This window comes from Somniosus microcephalus, chromosome 7 (genome assembly GCF_052327205.1).
Source record: "Somniosus microcephalus isolate GS21.2 chromosome 7, FLI_Smic_1.0, whole genome shotgun sequence".
NCBI classification, from domain to species: Eukaryota; Metazoa; Chordata; class Chondrichthyes; order Squaliformes; family Somniosidae; genus Somniosus; species Somniosus microcephalus.
The window spans coordinates 238,092,061-238,112,496 of record NC_140993.1 but is presented as its reverse complement, the minus strand read 5'-3'; the positions used below and the strand labels follow the sequence as shown (position 1 = coordinate 238,112,496).

The window sequence follows — 20,436 nt, the reverse complement described above, 5'->3', positions numbered from 1 at the left end:
ATTGGCCCAAATTCATTGTGCAATTAATCTGTAAAATACAGCTTTCTGTCTTTTTGCTGGTGACTCATTGCCAAGTGATAACATAAAGATGCAGTGGGCACATGCTTTTCTTTAAATTTCTAAATAAAACTAGCATGTAATTGAGACCTTCATCTGAAACCACATTTTAGAAAAGAAAATTTAGCTGAACGAGATGACATCATGCATGCTAACTGTGGGATTTCACGCTGACGGTCACGTTTTGCGGGCCCAGACCATGTGTCCGTGTTTGTTGGCAAAAATCAGCACAGACTTGGTGATTCCAGCCATTGCATACTACAGACAAGAATTCTAAGGGGAACAGGAGTCCCTGCCTACAGTATGTAGTGGTGCAAAATCCTGTTGCAACAAATAGGTAGAACTAAAAAGTGGATCTTTTAAACCTTATGCTATAAACTAGTTTATGATATTAATTATGTGATCTTATCAAATTTGGGTCAAAAGAGAAGCCAAATCCGGATTACCCAGCCAAGTGTTTTAAACAAAAACAGAAAATGCTGGAAATGCTCAGCAGGTCAGGCAGCATCTGTGGGGAGAGAAACAGAGTTAACGTTCAGAGTTTCAGGTCAGAGTTCTGACGAAAGGTCATCGACCTGAAACGTTAATTCTGTTTCTCTCTCCACAGATGCTGTCTGACCTGCTGAGTATTTCCAGCATTTTCTGTTTTTATTTCTGATTTCCAGCATCCGCAGTATTTTGCTTTTGTAAGTATTAAACCGTTGTTTTTGTTAGTTCTAGAGAAATACAGTATCGCAGTCAAACAATGCCAGAATTGAGCTTTCATCCAGCCTGCCTTTTATGTTCTCAAAAGTCAATCCAGTCTTGCTCTGTCAGTCACACATAAGGCCAACCATGTTCTCACTCTTGAAGTGTCAGCCACAGACAAGGAAATCCTTGCTCCCAATCCGGTTTGGTCAGTCATGTACAAGGCAAACCATGCTTTCAGTCCTGTTTAGTCAGTCACGCACAAGGCAAGAATACTGCTAGCCTTAGTCAGTAAGTCACATATGTGACCATACTTATCATCCAAGACGATCAATCCTTTTACTGCTGCTTCCATGAATGAGAGATTTACTGTTTATTATTGCCTATATTTTCTTTTGCGTTGGCCTCATCTCTTTACTTATCTCCACCCTGCACTAAAATGATCCTAACCAAAGTCAGACAACTTTCTCTGACTGTAACTATGGTGCATTATCCCTCCTCATTCTCCTTGACCACTCTGCGACCTTTGTCATAGTCGACCACACTTTCCTCCTCCAGCACCTTGCCTCTGTTTTCTAGCTCAGTGGGTGTGCCTTTGCTTGGTTCAATTTTGGATCTAGACGAGGGAACTAGATGTAATATCTCCAAGTTTGCAGATGACACAAAGCTGGGTGGGCGTGTGTGCTGTGAGGAGGATGCCAAGAAACTCCAGTATGATTTGGACAGGTTGGGTGATTTGGCAGATGCAGTATAATGTGGATAAATGCGAGGTTATCCACTTTGGTGGCAAAAACAGGAAGGCAGATTATTATCTGAACGGCAATAGATTGGGAGAAGGGGAAGTGCAACGAGACCTGGGTGTCCTTGTGCACCAGTCGCTGAAGGTAAGCATGCAGGTGCAGCAGGCGGTTAAGAAGGCAAATGGTATGTTGGCCTTTGTAGTGAGAGGATTTGAGTACAGGAACAAGGATGTCTTGCTGCAGTTGTACAGGGCCTTGGTGAGACCACACCTTGAGTATTGTGTGCAGTTTTGGTCGCCTTATCTGAGGAAGGATGTTCTTGCCATGGAAGGAGTGCAGCGAAGATTCACCAGACTGATACCTGGGATGGCAGGAATGACGTATGAGGAGAGATTGGGTCGATTGGGCTTATACTCGCTGGAGTTTAGAAGAATGAGAGGGGATCTCATTGAAACTTATAAAATTCTAACAGGACTAGACAGACTGGATGCAGGAAGGATGTTCCCGATGGCCAGGGAGTCCAGAACCAGGGGTCACAGTCTAAGGATAAGGGGTAAGCCATTTAGGACAGAGATGAGGAGGAATTTCTTCACCCAGAGAGTGGTGAACCTGTGGAATTCTCTACCACAGAAGGCAGTTGAGGCCAATTCATTAAATATATTCAAGAAGGAGTTAGATATATTTCTTAAGGCTAAAGGGATCAAGGGATATGGGGAGAAGGCAGGGACAGGGTACTGAGATTGGATGATCAGCCATGATCTCATTGAATGGCGGAGCAGGCTCGAGGGGCCGAATGGCCTACTCCTGCTCCTATCTTCTATGTCTATGTTTACATGCTTCCCCTTGGCGATACAACCATGGGGTCAGCTTCAGTGTACATTGATAACATTCACCTCTACCCCTCCACTGCCTTTCTCGACTGCTCAGTTATCTCTGAGCTGTCAGACTGCTTGTTCAACATCCAGTCTTTGATGAGCTACGATTTCCTTTAGCCATGGCATGCCACCGACTCCATCTCCCTGCCTGGCCACTGTCACGGGCTGAACCAAACTGTTGCCCATTTTGCTGTCCTATTCAACCCCAGGCTGAGTTTCTGACCCTAAATCATCTCCATCAGAAAGACTACTTATTTCCACATCTGTAACATTGCCTACTTCCCACCTTACCTCAGCCCATCTATTGCTAAAACACTCATCCATGCCTTTGTTACTTCCAGACTTAACTATTCCAATGCTTTCCTGGCCAGCCTCACATCCTCCATAAACTTCAGCTTATCCAAAACTCTGCTACCTGTATGCTATCCCGCACCAAGTTCCACTTGCCCATCACACTTACATTGGTCTTAGTCCCCCAGTGTCTCAAATTTAAAATGATCACCCTGCAGTTTAAATCCCTCCATGACCTTGACCCTCCTGATATCTCCTCCTTTGGCTCAGGGTCATTTTATTCCTTGTGCCTCCGTGAAGCACCTTGGGATTTTTTCTAAGTTAAAGGTGCTATATAGATGTTGTTATTAACATTGGTGGTTGCAGAAACCTGCTGGATATGGTGAATCCATGTTTAGATTCTCAGTGCCAGTTTTTTGTGCAATTGTTTGTTTGATGCTGGTGTGTAGTTCTGCTGTGGTCTATTTATGAAACAAAAAATCAGTTACCCGAGAACAAAAATTAATTTGAATAATGTATCAAAGACAAAAAAAGCAAATTTCATAATAGTTATAATTATACATCTGCAATTGTTATAAATTTGGATTTGTCAGTTGAGGGGTCCTGCGTTCTCATTTTTAAATGATCAAAGGTGCTGATGTACCCGGTATGTCCATAATTAGAAGTGTGATCTACCTCAAAATTCACCAATGTAGAATGGCGCAGATATTATCGGCCCTGATCCGCAACATGTTTATGCCTATATTCTACTGGTGGAAATACCCATGATGTATTAATATTTAACTCCCCATTGCTGCTCAGTCCACTCCTGCTGGCATCGGTGGAGTTGTATCCCAGCAAGATGCCAGGAGATGAAGGCAGAAAAAAAGGAGAATATTGTGGGGAGTTTTTAAAAGCAAACCAGGCACAATGCGAGATAAAAATAACTTTAAAAAAAAAAAAAAAAAAATGAAACTGGATGGAAAATGGAACCCGAGTTTGGGTGCAGCCTGAGCCTGGCCATCTGCACAAACAGTTATGACTGGCACTTACTGAATCTTAATATTTCAGTGTGAAGTGCTGGTGTGTAGTATAAAATGAAGCAGATTGCAGCATATAAATATTACAAATGTCAGCAAGGGGCAAATGGAGCTAAATATGTAGTGCAGGGAGAGACGAGAAATACCATATTCAACTTGTTTCACGGCTTTCGGGTGACTCCAGCTGCATGTTGCTTTGCCAGCTTTCTAAACTGCCATTCAATCTCCTCATGCCCCACTGTGTACTCATGTGGCACGCCTTGAATTAAACGTTCTGGTAAATGCTTTATTTAAGGGAATGTTTAAAACAGTGTTCTTGTGACATGAGACGTACAAAATAGAATAATGTAAAATTTGTCATCACACTGAATAAAACTCTTGGGGCTGGATTTTCCTTGCAGAGGTGGGATGGCGGTGGGAGAGCTGGTTGGTGGGTTCCGGTCCCGCTCCCGTCTGCAACCGCTCTCTGAAAATGATTTTCCGTAGATTGGCCTTGTTAAGCCCGCCCTTCGGGGTTCCTGGCCGGTCATCAGCCGGTTTCCTTAAAGGGACCACGGCCACATTGATTTTGACAGGTGTGCTGTCAGTGTTCTGCAGCATTGAGATGCTGCAAACACTGACAAGCACTGCACAAAGGTGCACGTCTGCACCCAGGCTCACGCATGATTCCCTCCATATGCTTATGGAGGGAGTCACAGCACGCAGGGAGATTCTCTTCCCTTCCCATGGGCGGAAGAGACCTCCCCAGGAAATCAACGCAGTCTGGTTGCACATTGCACAGGAGGGCACAAGCAGGGATGTCATCAGGAGTCCCTGGCTGCAGTGGTGCCAACCTTTCAATGATCTCAGTAGATCATGAAACATTAGTGCAAAGCCACACTCAAACTCGCCCTGCTGTGCCACTCATCCCATCCCCATCACTCTGCCTTCCCTACCCTACTCCTGCACATCCTTACTCACACCAACTTAACTTGCACCGCCACCCATCCCTCTCTATCTACATTATCACTTCCCCATCTCACTAGCCACCCCTCACACTCGCCCTCATCCTATGGCAAGCATACCAACTAACAACACACAAGGGTAGGCACTTGAGAGGTTTAGCCAATGTTCATGTGAAGTTTCTGTTTGTGTTGTCATACATTGAAATCTACATTTTCAGCCCTTCATCTTATTGGACAGATCTGTGCACACCTTGAAAAGTGCCTTAGTGAGTTCCAGTGAATGTTGAGACTTAACTCCCCCACCCAGCTATTGTGATGAGTGTGAAAGGAATGGCTTGGACATTATAAGGATGCTTTATGGTGCTGGTGTGGGATGGTGTCAATCTGCCGCATCATGTGGCAGCCAGCGTGTACAGTGTCAGGTGAAGTAAATCTGGCCATGGTAATGCCATCGCTGGCTTCCCGGGCAGCAATGTGTTTGGGTGCTGATGCCCTGTGGTCTGTGATGGCGGAGAAGATTGGTGATGATGGTGTGCCTGGTGATGTTGGTGTTAGGGCTGATTGTGGAAGGATTCAGAGGACCAAGGTCTGATTTTTTTTTCAAGGGCATCGATGTTGCTGCAATAGATGGCAGCTGCAGTTGAGATGACGGAAGCGATCTGTCAGTGGTGAGAGAGGTTGTTCAGTGAGGTGCCACTGGATATACAGTTGGCTCTAAACACTTGCAAGCTAAAGAAATCTCAATATGTCTTACAAATGCAGTAACCAACAGTTTCTGAGCTCTGAAACTGAACAGCTGCAACATGGCATCCTTTATACCACTTCTGCAGCTGTCAGGTTATCTGATAAATCAAAGCAGACTCGACTCACACCAGGGTGAGCTGGTGTGTTCCCCGAGCAGCAGGTAACCCGTGGGGAGCATGTATAATTACACGGTAGGCTCAAAATAGCATTATATTGGCTGTTAACAAGCTTGGTGTTGGGTCAGTTCTGCGGAGACAGACCCGACACCTAGGAGATTTGCGTGGAGGCGGGTTGACAGCGGGTTTCCTACCAGCTGTCAGTCTTTGCTATTTTGACAGCGGACCCGCCTCCAAACCCGCCCTCTGAGCGCCGGCAAAATTCAGCCCTTAGTATTTAAGTACTGCCTGTGATGTGTAGCTTTAGGATCAATTGAAAATCATTTGTGCATTTGTCAATCCTCCCAACAATCATATGCCACTTGCTGACAACATTCCATTTATAAATCAGTCCTGTTATTAAAACAAGTATTGTTTAAAAAAAGATTAAAATTATACTCATCAACATATTCGCATGAAATTCGGCTGTGCTTTATTTTAATAAAGGCATTAGCAGATTTGAAGTAAATGAGTTACCATGTCGGTTAAAATATCAGTCAGAGAAATTGCATGCAAATGTGTTACTAATTTCACACAGTGAAATGTCAACCCAAAAAAGAGTCTCAAAACAGTCAGTAATAGATGACTTATATAAATCGGCTTTATTGTCATTTGCAGCATTTACACTGCAGCACTATTCCCCCTGGAATACGTGAGACTGCTGATGTCCTGGAATTTGAACCTTCAGAGCATTGATTCCAACACTGAATCGACTACTCGTGCAGAGTTGTTTTATTGTGACTTGAATTTTCTGACGCAGTGTGTCCAATGTCTGGCCAGGCCAGTAATGCAAAAAGTGAGAATCCAGCACGTCCGTGGCCTCCAGTGCCCGTTTTTGTCTGCTCTCAATGTTGCTTTGCCTCTGACATTTCAGCAAGAAATCAACTTCTGCTGTGAAAGGCAATAGTACCTCCTTGTTTATATTACAGCACGACCAGCAGAGTCGGAGCACTGCTCAAAATATAAATGCAACGGTTGTTTACGACATATTCCGAACCTATAGTTCACCTTTTAATGTATATACTGACAGCATTAGCTCCCGTTAACCAACTGTGGGCTTCACTTGATAGACTTGTGATTATTACCTCACAATTATTATTTCCTTCAACTTGCTCTTCATTATGCAGTAACGAACGTAATATGCTGGCCAGTAACTACCATGCCATAATTTGCTGGCAGAAGACAACTTGTCACCTGATCCTCGAGATGAGATGAGATGACATTACATTACAAACTGTCATTTGAGAGCACTGCCAAGAGTATCAGTTCTCTCAGTAGCTCTTTGTCAGGAATCTACCCTTCTGTATGTAGTAATGTAGCTATTAATCTATGGTTAGCTTGGCACATCAAGTGACAACCGTGCAACATCTAAAAGAAAATGCAACAGGGGGGTTGCCAACTCCATAACGTGGAACATTCGTTTTTGGGGTAAGTGCTTAAAAGTAAACTACTTACTCTTGCATGTATCCTATAATAGGTTTCCAAATCAGACGCACCATTTAATATAAACTGTTAATTTGAAGATCTCAGGAATTTACAGTGACTCTGCTCTGCTACTGAGTCGCTTCAAGTTTTACTGTAACTTTTTCCAGTCTACAGCCCACTCCCCAACTGCTGCTGTTACCTGCTGAGCTTCTGCCTGTACTCCAGTGCACAGCTGGTTTCTCAGCTTTATTTTGCTGCTGCGTTGGTGCTAGACAGAAATCCACTTTCTCTTGGATCGAAGTCCATTTCTCCGCTGTTTCTGGACATTATAGTGACCTCCAGCTTCACTGCTGTTTTCTACAGAGACAGTTGGCCCATCTGGATTCTAGTTTCTGACCTGCTCCTACGTTCTCCTTTTTCTGCTCCTCTGCTGGGAATTTTCCACTCTACTCTGAGCTAGCTCTGACCCTGTCGGTTCGTATCCTGCTCTGGATTCTGCTCCACTGCTGCTGAATGACCTTTAATCATCTGCTTTCCGCCTGCTGCCCATTGTCACCGACTCCATTCATCCCTCCGCTGGTATGCTATATCCACTCGTGTGCCTTGCTTATCACCAATGCCACTACTCGCCTCTGCTGAAGCCTTGGCACTGGCTCATGGTCGATTCGTCAAGCCTCCTCTGCTCTCCATTTTCCACGGGAAAACCTCCAGCAGTGCATCCACTTGTACTCTGCCCCTCAAACAGCTCCTGGACTCACTCACCCTCCACACCTATCTCTGAACCTGGACATTAGTTCATTGATGCTCCAAGCTGACTTCACCCTATCTACAAGTCAACTCCTTTCACCACGGGACTGCTTAACTTTCGACAATATATTGTTTCCTCCCTATTCTCAATTTACAACTGGAATATGTCTATCCTAATCTTTGCCATATCTAGGTAACCCTGGTTTTCCCTGTGTCCATTTGTGTGCGCATTTTGGCTGCTGCACCGGACCTGAGCCCATTACTTCTTTCTCCCTTTTTCTTTTCTCTTTAGGAACAGGAGTAGACCATTCAGACCCTCGAGCCTGTTTCGCCATTCAGTTAGATCATGGCTGATCTGTGTCTTAACTCCATCCACCTGCCTTGGTTCCGTAACCCTTAATACCCTTGCCGAGAAAAAATCTATCAATCTCAGTTTTTAAATTTTCAATTGACCCTCAGCCTCAATAGCTTTTTGGGGAGAGAGTTCCAGATTTCCACTACCCTTTGTGTAAAGTGTTTTCTGACATCACCCCTGAACAGCCTAGCTCTAATTTTAATGTTTATAACCCCAACAGAGGAAATATTTTTTCTCTCTCTACCCTGTCAAATCCTTCAATCATCTTAAACGCCTCAATTATATCACCCCTTAATCTTCTGTACTCAAGGGAATACAAGCCTAGACGATGCAACCTGTCCTCATAATGTAACTCTTTTAGCCCTGGTATCATTCTGGTGAATTAGGGCTCTTCTCTCCTGTCTCTCCCCTCCCCCTCCTGTCATGCCTCCTTTTATTTCTCCCATCTCGGGTACTTTTCCCGCCAAATCCCTCCCCCAATCCTTCATTATTCCTCTAGCTTCCTACTCTCCTGCCACCATCCCAGGCTTACTCCTGGATAAGCCCACAGATTCCCTCTGTGCCACTTGTCATTCTCTGAAGAGCCCATTGTGGCACTCGTCGCTTTTTCCTTACAAGCAGCAACCTCAACTTCCCCATCCTCTTCTCTTGCTGACCTTCCCACCCAGTGCGCCTGCTGGGGTCTAACCTTGCCAACCTCCTTCCTGTCCCACTCACCCATCCCACCGCTGACCCCATGGACTCTGCCAGCGGATTAACAATCACCGCCCCTCTCCGATCTCCCTCCAGAGTGTCCATTCACTTGCGAATAAGGCCATTGCCATCCGTTACCTTATTATGGATGGTTGCATTGACATCATAGCCTCGACGGAAACTTGGCTTACGAGTGATGACGCCTTTCCCATTATTGAAGCCTTCCCACTTGGCTATACCTTCCAACACCTGCACCACCCAAACCACGGCGGTGGTGGTGTGGCCCTTAATACCAAATATCACTTTGGACAGTCCCCCCTACTCCTCTGGTACCTTCTCCTCCTTTGAGCACCTCACCTTGTTCCACCTCTCTCGCCTCTCCTTTAAAATCCTCATTCTCTACTGCCCACCCAAGCCTCATCCCAAGTTTCTCTCCAAAATATCCTCACTCTTTTTCCTCCCTTAGCCTCTACCCTGAGCGACTTCTCATCTTTGGTGATTTCAATCTCCGTCTCAACTCACCTTGCCCTCTCTCCTCTGAGTTCACTGCCTTCCTGTCCTCCCTTAACCTATCCCTCCATATAAACTTTCCTACCCACATTCACGGCCATACCCTAGAATTTGCCATCTCACGTGGCCTCTCTATTCCCATCGACTCAATTACAGACAAGACCATCTCTGATCACTTCCTTTTGTCCCTCAACACTCACATCTCCCTTCTAAGCCCACCTTCTTCTGCATCCGCCCTGAAAAATAAGTCATTTTCAATGGTTTTTTCAAATTCCCAGCTGTCTAGCCTTTGGCCCTCCATTCTACTGATCTGCCCAATCACACCCTCACCTCCAGCTTTGATGCCTTTGCCCCCAGTAAAGCTCTTACTCTCTCCCACCCTGGCCATTCCTCTTGGTACAGCCCCCATTTTCACTCCCTTAGGTCCAAGGGAAGTTGACTTGAATGTGCACAACTGATTTAGCCATTCATCGCCAGATCTGGCTGGACCACATCAAGCACTATCAGGCCCTGCTCTCTGTCAAAACTGTTAACTGCTCCTGGATCATCTTAGAATGTAAAGATTCTTTTCTTCACTTCCAACCATCTCCTTAAACCCCTCTCCCTTATCTCTTCCACCCTCACCTCCAACAAGTGCAAGAAGTTTATTGACTTCTTTGTTACTAAGATTAAGACACTCCATTCAGCTGCCTCAGCTGCAGCCCTCCCTTCCCTTTGCTCACCAAGCCATGCTTCCCCCAAGGTTCCACACTGCCCTAGCTCTGAACCTAACTTCCCTTCCTAGCCCCCATGCTAGCTGATATTGTAAACAGGTCCCACTCACTTTCAAATCTACCGTCATCTGTCTCGGGCTCTACCAGACTGTTCGCAACCTCGGTGTCCTATTTGACACGTGAGTTAAGCTTCTGACCCAATATCCTCTCCAAGACCACTACATCCATGTTCATTATATCTCCTGTCTCCACCCCGTCTCAGCTCATCAGGCAATGACTATCTCCAACAAGCGAGAGTCTAACCATCGCCCCATGACATTCAATGTCATTACCATCGCCGAATCACCCACCATCAACATGAAACTTCACTGGACCAGCCACATAAATACTGTGGCTACAAAAGCAGGTCAGAGGCTGGGTATTCTGTGGCGAGTGTCTCACCTGCTGACTCCCCAAAGCCTTTCCACTATCTACAAGGCACAAGTCAGGAGTGTGATGGAATACTCTCCACTTGCCTGGATGAGTGCAGCTCCAACAACATTCAAGAAGCTCTACACCATCCAGGACAAAGCAGCCCGCTTGATTGGCACCCCATCCAACACCCTAAACATTCACTCCCTTCACCACCGGCGCACCGTGGCTGCAGTGTGTACCATCTACAAGATGCACTGCAGCAACTCACCAAGGCTTCTTCGACAGCACCTCACAAACCCGCAACCGCTACCATCTAGAAGGACAAGGGCACCAGGCGCATGGGAACACCACCACCTCCAAGTTCCCTTCCAAGTAATACACCATCCTGACTTGGAAATATATCGGTGTTCCTTCATCAGCGCTGGGTCGAACTCCTTCCCTAACAGCACTATTGGGAGTCCCTTCACCATGCGAACTGCAGCGGTTCAAGAAAGAGGCTCACCACCACCACCTCAAGGGCAATTAGAGATGGGCAATAAATGCTGGCCTTGCCAGCGATGCCCACATCCCAGGAATGAATAAAAAAAAAAATATATATATATATATATATACAGTATCTGCTGCTGAAACCATTATCCAGGCGCCACTATTTCAGTGCTCTCCTGGCCAGCCACTCATCTTCCACCCTCCATTAACTTGAATTTAGCCAAAATCCTGCTGCCCATATCCTAACTCACACCATCACCGCTGTGCTCGCTGACCTACATTGGTTCCCCGTCCACCAATACCTCGATTTAAAAATTCTCATTTTTGTGTTCAAATCCCTCCATGACCATGTTCTTCCCTATTTCTGTAACATTCTCCAATCCTACAACCCTCCAAGAACTCTGCGTTCCTCCAACTCTGGACTTGTGCATCCCCCATCACTTTGCCAGACCATTGGCAGCTGTGCCTTCAGCCATCTAGGCCCTAAGCTCTGGGATTCTCTCCCTAAACCTCTCCACCTCTCTTTCTTTTTTTAAGATGCTCCTTAAAACCTACCTCTTTGACCAAGCATTTAGTCAGCCATCCTAATATTTCTTTCTTTAGCTCGGTGTCAACTTTTTTCTCACTATGCTCCTATTAAATGCCTTGGGCCATTTTCCTACATTAAGGATGCTATATAAATGCAAGTTGTTGATTTCTTGCCAGTCATCATGACACCTTCACACCATGCCAGTCTACCCCCTCTCTTCCACCCAGACCATCAGGTCAGAGACTGGCTACTTGGGGACATCGGGTATCCCCTTAACACCTGGCTCGTGACTCTTGTGTGAAACCCAGACAGAGACCTGGAACAGTCACTGCAGATTATAGAGGCCTTGAGGCAAAGAGTCCATTGTCTTGACCGCTCAGGAGACATGTTGCAGTATATGCCAGAGTGAGTGTCACAATTTGTCATTGTCTACATGCTGCACAATTTCACACTGCAAAGGGGTGAAGGCTTGAAGCCACCACAGGAGGAAGATCTGGAGCAGGAAGAATAGTAAGGGGGCGAGAAGGCTACCTGCCAGAACTGTCGGGCAGAAAATTATTAGAGCAGTTTTCATGAAGAATCCCTTCACTCCCCAATACACTGACCTCCCCTCCCTAATTCATCCACTCCTTACACCCACCACCTGAATCCCTGGGTATTGCTTTTACTGCAGTATGAATATGATGCCCAACAGCATTCTAAAAATAATAGTTTACTGCTCCTCATTTGAGAAATGATAATATTGAACATAGAGTACTAACAATCACTCTTGTGCAAAACCCCTGTGCGCATTCATCTATTCTCTGGCTCTTACAAGGTGGTTCTCCAATGGATACAGTTTGGGAGGTAGAAGACTGCTGAACTTCTGCTGAAGGCACTTGAGATGGCCGTGTTGAGCTACCTCAAGGAGTTCTGGGCCGAGAGGGCCCACCCGCAGACTGCTGGAACTCTGCTTTGGCCGGGGCATTCTGGCCACCTGTCATAGAAACATAGAAGATAGGAGCAGGAGTAGGCCATTCGGCCCCTCGAGCCTGCTCTACCATTCAATGAGATCATGGCTGATCATCCAAATTCAGTACCCTGTCCCTGCCTTCTCCCCATATCCCTTGATCCCTTTAGCCTTAAGAAATATATCTAACTCCTTCTTGAATATATTTAATGAATTGGCCTCCACTGCCTTCTGTGGTAGAGAATTCCACAGGTTCACCACTCTCTGGGTGAAGAAATTCCTCCTCATCTCTGTCCTAAATGGCTTACTCCTTATCCTTAGACTGTGATCCCTGGTTCTGGACTCCCCGACCATCGGGAACATCCTTCCTGCATCTAGTCTGTCTAGTCCTGTTAGAATTTTATAAGTTTCAATGAGATCCCCTCTCATTCTTCTAAACTCCAGCGAGTATAAGCCCAATCGACCCAATCGCTCCTCATACGTCATTCCTGCCATCCCAGCTATCAGTCTGGTGCATCAACAAAAGCACAGCAGTGCCACAGAGCTGGCCACTCTATGGTTAACTGTAGGGCATTTCAGGGGACATTAGACAGTCTGCAGTGCACACGTGCATCAAGCAAGTGACAACCACTGTGGTTGCAAGGAATAACGCCTACATCACTTTCCCTGTGGAAAGGAGACATCAACTGGATAGGACTCACAACGTTCACCAGATGACGGGGTTCCCTCAAGCTTAGTCCATGAGGGCATTGGAGCTCTTCATGTTAAACTCATGGTCTTCTTAAACATTAAGGATTTGCACTCAGTCACTTTTCAGGTGATATCTGATCACAGAAACATGAAACATGCATGCTGAAGAAAGACATGATACTTTCATTGTGTGCCATTCCAAGGTGCCTGCACCAGTTGAAGAAGAAAGAACACTAGGTTCTTAGAACAAGCCTTTTTTTTGCAACTGGCATTCGCAACCCCAATTTTTTCAGAATTGCAAAATCACGGCATTGCTGTCTAGGAGACCTACAGGCAGCTGTAGAGCTTTAATCCGGCAGGAGTCACAGCTTCAAGAAACAAAGGGACAAAATTGGAGGAAAAAATAAAACTCCAGCAAGAAGTTTAAATACACCTAGAACTACACAAGGAAGTAGGGTTTTGTATTCAGGTTTTCCATCTAGTGGCTATCACTTATTAGAGAAGTGCAGAGAGTTACAACTGTTAATAAATGATCTTGTGTTATGACAGCCAAAGGAGTCCTTAAAGGCCCCACAATGAGTCAGAGTTGAGTGATATAATAACAGTCCAATTACAGTATCTCCATGGACCTAATTGTCCCCAGATAGAAACAAGTCTTTGAATAATAGACTTAATTGGGAAACAAATGTCAGAAAAACCATCAAGCTGCCTCACCTCCAGTTAATATCATGTTTCTACATAACTTTATAGAAATTTGGCAACTAACACTTAGCAACATAGCATAGGGGTAGAATTGCCTCTCAAGTTACGCCCAAACTGCAGCATCATAAGCATGTGACAGCTTTCTTGACTATAAAAGATAGAGGAAATTCGGGCGTAAGTGAATGCGAACAAAATATCAACAACACTAAATCAGATTATCTGGTCATTATCACATTGCTGTTTGTGGGATCTTGCTGTGTGCCATTTCCACTGTTTGGGGAGTCTAGGACTAGGGGCATAGTCTAAAAATTAGAGCCAGACCTTTCAGGAGTGAAATTAGGAAACACTATGCACAAAGGGTGGTAGAAGTTTGGAACCCTCCTGCAAACAGCAATTGATGCAAGATCAATTGTTAATTTTAAATCTGAGATTGATATATTTTTGCTAACCAAAGGTATTAAGGGATATGGGGCAAAGGCGGGTATATGGAGTTAGGTCGCAGATCAACCATGATCTCATTGAATGGCGGAACAGGCTCGAGGGGCTCAATGGCCTACTCCTGTTCCTATGTTCCTGTGTTATGTTCCTAATTGGCTGCCACGTTCCTACATTACAACAGTGACTCTACTTCGAAAAGACTTCATTGGCTGTAAAGAGCTCTGGGACGTCCTGAGGCCGTGAAAGACGCTGTATAAATGCAAGTCTTTCTTTATTGTGCAGACAACTCTAAATAAGAATAAACATTTTGTTCAGAATTATTTCATTTTTATTTTCTTATGCTATATATGCTACTTATACTCAAACTTTCTGCTGAGGGAAAACCTCAAGATGGCAGCTCAAACCAACTTTATATATAGATAGATAGAGAGGTAGATTATAGTAACAGCTTCCCTAATTTGGTCATCTTTGATTCCATGTATAAGTGTTCAGTTACAGAGTGTCTAGGTTCTGTGCCTTGAAATGCATGGGATTTGAATTTTGCTGTACTGTGTAAATATGATACAGTTGGACCGAATGGCAGATGAGTGGAATTGGTGCCTGAAAATGTTCAATGGGTAAGTCAACATATGGCATATTCTTTGAATTAATACATTGCCCACTTTATGTAGCGGGTGGTGTGACCTGACGGCCGAAATCCTGGAGGTGGCAGGCAACCTGTTACCTTGTACCCTCTTCAACACACCTATTATAGTCTGTGCAAAATATGACCACAAATCATTCAAACGTTACTTCTCAAGCGTCTTCTGACACTTGCCATTGTAGCACGGGTGCGGTTTCTGTTACAGTAAAGGATACATTGAACTCAGTAGAATATTTGATTCCAAGCTTTTTAATAATAATCAACTTTATTGTCATTGTTAGTGCACAAGTGCAGTACAACGAAATGTAAGCTTGCGGCTCCCGAGAGTGTACATTTTGATTAAGACATTTAACATACATTTGGCTTGTAACATAAACATAATAAAGTGCATTGGCAGATGTGCAGGCTTTAGAGTTTATTTGCAGAGTTCAATAGGATGACAGCCCTGGGAAAGAAGCTGTTCCTAAATCTGGTCGTTCGGGTGCGAATGCATCTGTAACGTCTCCCAGATGGCAGGGGGGCGAACAAACTGCGGCTGGGGTGAGTAGGGTCTTTGATGATGGTCAGTGACCTCCGTAAACAGCGTTTCTGGTAGATGTTCTCAATGGTCGGTAGCCGGGTGCTGGTAATGCGTTGGGCAGTTTTGACTACCCGCTGCAGGGCTTTCTGGTCATAGGAGCTACAGCTGCCATACCACACTGTGATACAGTTCGTCAGGATGCTCTCTATTGTGCAGCGGTAAAAGTTAGAGAGGATCTGGGGTGACAGGTTACATCCCTTCAGCCTCCTTAGGAAATATAGGCGCTGCTGGGCCTTCTTCACCAAAGAGGAGGTATTGAGGGACCAGGAGAGGTCTTCCGTGATGTGGACTCCTAGGAACTTAAAGCTGTCTACCCTTTCCACCACAGCCCCATGGATGTGGATGGGGGCGTGTCTTCCGCCTTTAGACTTCCTGAGGTCCACAATGATTTCCTTGGTTTTCTTGATGTTAAGGGCCAGGTTGTTATCGGCGCACCACTTCACGAGGTGCTGGACCTCCTCCCTGTAGGCTGACTCATCGTTGTTGGTGATCTGGCCTACCACTGTGGTATCATCTGCAAACTTGATGATGGTGTTGGAACCATGAACAGCCACACAGTCGTGGGTGAAGAGGGAGTAGAGGAGGGGGCTCAGCACACAACCTTGTGGGGCCCCCGTGTTCAGGGTCAGGGGGGGGGAGGTGTGGTTACCTAATTTGACAGACTGGGGTCTGTTAGTTAGGAAGTCCAGGGTCCAGTTGCAAAGGGAAGTGTTCAGGCCAAGAGTGTGGAGTTTAGTGGCCAGCTTGTTGGGGACGATAGTGTTGAATGCTGAGCTGTAGTCTATGAACAGCATTCTGATGTAGGTCTAATGCTGTTAGGATTCTGATGTAGGTTTAAAGTAGCTAATTAATGTTACATTAATTAATTTTGGCAAGAGTTCAATCTGCACATCTACGGGAATACAAATAAAAGGTTGCGAGGGATATCTAGGACAACACTAAAGTTTTTTACCAATGTATTGAGAGAAAAAGGGTGGCTAAGGGTAATGACAGACACAGGTAATCTTGTAATTCAAAATCCAGAAATGGCAGATTTACTAAATAGCTACTTTGTATCAGTCTTCACAGTAGAGGATGAGGATAAAGTACCAAAGATACAAGGAAAACTAAAAATAAATCATGGAGAGGAACTAACTAGATTCAATATAAGTGGGGAAAAAAGGTAATGGCGAAACTAATGCGATTAAAGATGGAAAAATCTCCAGGATCCGATGGTTTTCTCCCCAGGGTATTAATAGAAGTAGGTGAGGAAATTGTTGACTTGTTAAGTTATGATGTTCCAAAACACACTCCATTCAGGAAATGTCCCCTTGGATTGGAAATCTGGCAATGTCACTCCATTATTTAAGAAGGGTAGGAACGATAATCTAGGAAATTCTAGGCCTATCGGTCTAATGTCAGTTGTGGGGAAGTTACTAGAATCTGTTATTAGGGACGGAGTGACTGAGCACTTAGACAAATATGAACTGAAAACAGAGAGCCAGCATAGATTTGTATAGCAAAAAGTTGCAAAGGGACATTGATAGATTAAGTCAGTGGGAAAAACTGTGGCAGATGAAGTTCAATGTGGCAAAGTGTGGACCTAAGAAAGATAGATCAGAGTATTTTCTAAATGGTGAGAAGTTAGGAACTGTGGAGGAGCAGAGAGATTTAGGGGTCTCAGTACAGAAATCACTAAAAGCTAGTGGACAGGTACAAACATTAATTGAAAAGGCTGAAGACAGGCGCTGCATGAAAGGACTTTAATAACGAACACTTTAAAGAGGTGCGAACAGCTGCTTAAACTGCCTGAAATAGTTGGCATGCTTAATATGGTTTATGCGATGCCTTTGTAATTGATGCCTATGGAAATGGTTAGCACCGTTTACAAGATGTAGGCAATTTTACGCTACAAGCGGGGACTGTACTATGCATTGTAATAGTTTAACAGGAAGTGCAGTTTCATGGATGCTTCTGATGACCTTGCTCCTTTGAAAGAACTTACGCATTTTAATAATAACTATTGGTAATAATTAATTCTACAGCCCTAGTCCACAAACAGGATAGCCAAAGTAGCTAATAATGAATGCCTTTTAAAGCATCTCTGTAAACAAAAGTGACCAATCTTTTTTTTACTTTTCTATTGAATTATGTGGTGCCATAAACTGCAATCGAATTCATCATTACTTCACTTGTGTTTGATTCTACTACGACAATAATAATGCATTTTCTTCTGGTTGCACTCCGTTGCCAAATATAGCATGGAAAAAGACTTGACAAATATATCTCATTATTACAGCATCTCTTTAATATCCAGCAAGCCCTCCCTCCTGAGATGGTTATGATAGAGTTCCTGTTGGTAATACATACAGTTCTCTCAAATAAAGTCTTACTGTGGTTCCCAACCAGGATATTAACTTATTTTTATCCTTCAGTTACTGACTGACCTACTGTACATTTCCAGAATTTTTTGTTTCTGTTTCTTGCATATTTTTCAATATATGTGTTTTTTTTTAATCTTTGATATCATGCAGTTGCTGCTGAGGAATATCATTTTCCTTGGTGGATTGGATTGGATCTCACTCTAACTCTAGCTCATATCAATGTTCTTTTGGAATTGTTCTGCAGCTGAAGACCTCTAAATTCAAGATGGGGAAGCAAAATAGCAAGCTACGGCCTGAGGTGATGCAGGATTTGTTGGACAGCACAGACTTCACAGAGCATGAGATCCAGGAGTGGTACAAGGGTTTCCTCAGGGATTGCCCTAGTGGGAACTTATCAATGGAAGAATTCAAGAAAATTTACGGGAACTTCTTTCCCTATGGGGATGCTTCCAAATTTGCTGAGCACGTTTTTCGCACTTTTGATGCCAACGGAGATGGGACAATAGACTTCCGGGAGTTTATCATTGCACTAAGTGTCACATCGAGAGGCAAACTGGAGCAGAAGCTAAAGTGGGCATTCAGTATGTATGATCTAGATGGAAATGGATATATCAGCAAGTCAGAAATGCTGGAGATTGTTCAGGTAACCCTTCAATTATTGTAATTTATTATAGATTATTATAATATATACTTCAAATGTTTTGATGATTTGGGCCCCTTTTGACTTTCTTGTGCTCTTTGTCTACACTTGTGGTGGTGAGCTGGGTTTAAACCTTGTGAACTTGCGAGGCCAATACTACTGTGCTCTGAATCATTGAAAGGTGTATGCTTCTTGCCGAGTTAAACTGTGTGTCAGTTTTTGCTAAGGATGTGTGAACTGCTTGGAAATGAATTTGCCCATGAGAGAATAAGGCTTTGCGTAGACGTCGCAGAGCACAAGATTCAAGAGTGGTACAAATATTTTCTCGGTCTTCATTTTGGATTTGTCAGATATTTGCCTGCAGTGTTGTTTTCAAAAAAATAGTCATACCTTGTGATCTTTTCATCATAATTGCCATGGTAACAAGTTAAGAGGGGAGCATTACTTATGAGATTCAACAATTTCAAAATGAAGCAACAAAGGACTCGAATGAGAACTGTCAGGTGATGTTTCCATGACTCAAACTGTTCCATTTTGACTCCAAGTGTCAAATAAAGTGTGTCAACTATGGCAACATGAAGCAAGCATCTTATATTAGTGACTCCAATAAGCTCACGACAGGCACTAGTCTGGGATCGGTTGCCTTAAACCATTGAAAACCAGTGTGCAAAGTAAATATGGCAATCTGAGGACTTCAGTTTAGATCCCATGCTAAGACATCACAGAATGATAATGGTATTGGTGGTGTGAGGCAAAGATAGAATAGAATGTAAGTTATTGTATTTTCTTCTATTCCACTCTTTAGGTCACCATGTACCATCTATAATAGCTCATTATTTTCACTATTTGGCATATGATTATACTTGGAATGAATAGTTAGAGGCCACAATCAGGAGAGTGGATAGAGCCCGCAATTGAGAGAAGGGTAAGCGCCCGCAATCGGGAGTGGGGGATAGAGGCCGCGATCGGGAGGGGGTATAGAGCCCGCGATTGAGAGAAGGGTAAGCGCCTGCGATTGGGAGTGGGGGATAGAGGCCACGATCGGGAGGGGGTATAGAGCCTGCGATTGAGAGAAGGGTAAGCGCCCACGATCGGGAGGGGGGATAGAGGCCGCGATCGGGAGGGGGGATAGAGCCTGTGATTGAGAGAAGGGTAAGCGCCTGTGATCGGGAGGGGGGATAGAGGTCGCGATCGGGAGGGGGGGGGATAGAGCCCGCGATTGAGAGAAGGGTAAGTGCCCGCAATCGGGAGTGGGGGATAGAGGCCGCGATCGGGAGGGGGGTAGGGGAGGGGGGGTATAGAGCCTGCGATTGAGAGAAGAGTAAGTGCCTGTGATCGGGAGGGGGGGAAAGAGGCCGTGTAACCGTTTTTTGCGGTGGCCAATTTCCTATGGCCCCTGCCACAATCGCCAATTATTGTAAGTGGTTTCGCCCCGCCCGTAGCGAGCAATCAAACCCCCTTACTACAAGTTCTGGACGATAGGGATTACTGAGGACAGATTTGAACACGGACAGCGTTTTCGGGCTCACCCGTACAGTGTTTATTAAGGTTGACAAAAACCACTCCACTTGCATACAGTACAAGCGGTGTGAACACAACAGTACAGTTTAAAACAGTACAACCCTGACTTGTCCAACAAGCCCCTGCCGTGCTGACTTACCACGGCCTAAAAACACCCTCCCGTGAACTAAACTATCACAGGACCCTTCCAACGCTAAACCCCTTCTGGTTTGGTAGGAACATACAGGCACCCCCTCACGCAGCTAAGTGATCTTGTGGGTGTGTAGGCTTGGCAATGCTCACCTAGATTGCCCTTTTTGATCTTGCTTGCAGCTTCCTCCCGTACGTCTCGGCTACCTGGTTCCGTACCGGCCTTGCGGCATGCGAGTCCCAGCCTTAGTCGAAGTCCGTCTCGGTTGGAAGAGCAAGGCTCTGCTCCTCTTGACGTTCCGTTGTGTGAAGGGCAGGAGAGAGAGAGAGCGCTATCCAAACTGCTCTCTGATATACACCCCCAATACACAGACCGCTGTCTGTGGTTTTAATGGAC

The 20,436-nt window shown here is 44.8% G+C and overlaps 1 protein-coding gene across 4 annotated transcripts in view; it reads left to right on the top strand.

Moving 5' to 3' along the window:
* Window positions 1–20,436, top strand: part of LOC147115167 (neurocalcin-delta) — a 506,449-nt gene that overhangs the window by 451,062 nt on the left and 34,951 nt on the right. For all 4 annotated transcript variants that reach the window (XM_085993470.1, XM_085993469.1, XM_085993471.1 and 1 more), the window contains one exon: window positions 17,994–18,392. In XM_085993470.1, coding sequence (XP_085849596.1) covers window positions 18,015–18,392 — 378 coding nt within the window. In that variant the 5' untranslated portion in view covers window positions 17,994–18,014. The remainder of the gene's footprint in view (window positions 1–17,993; window positions 18,393–20,436) is intronic.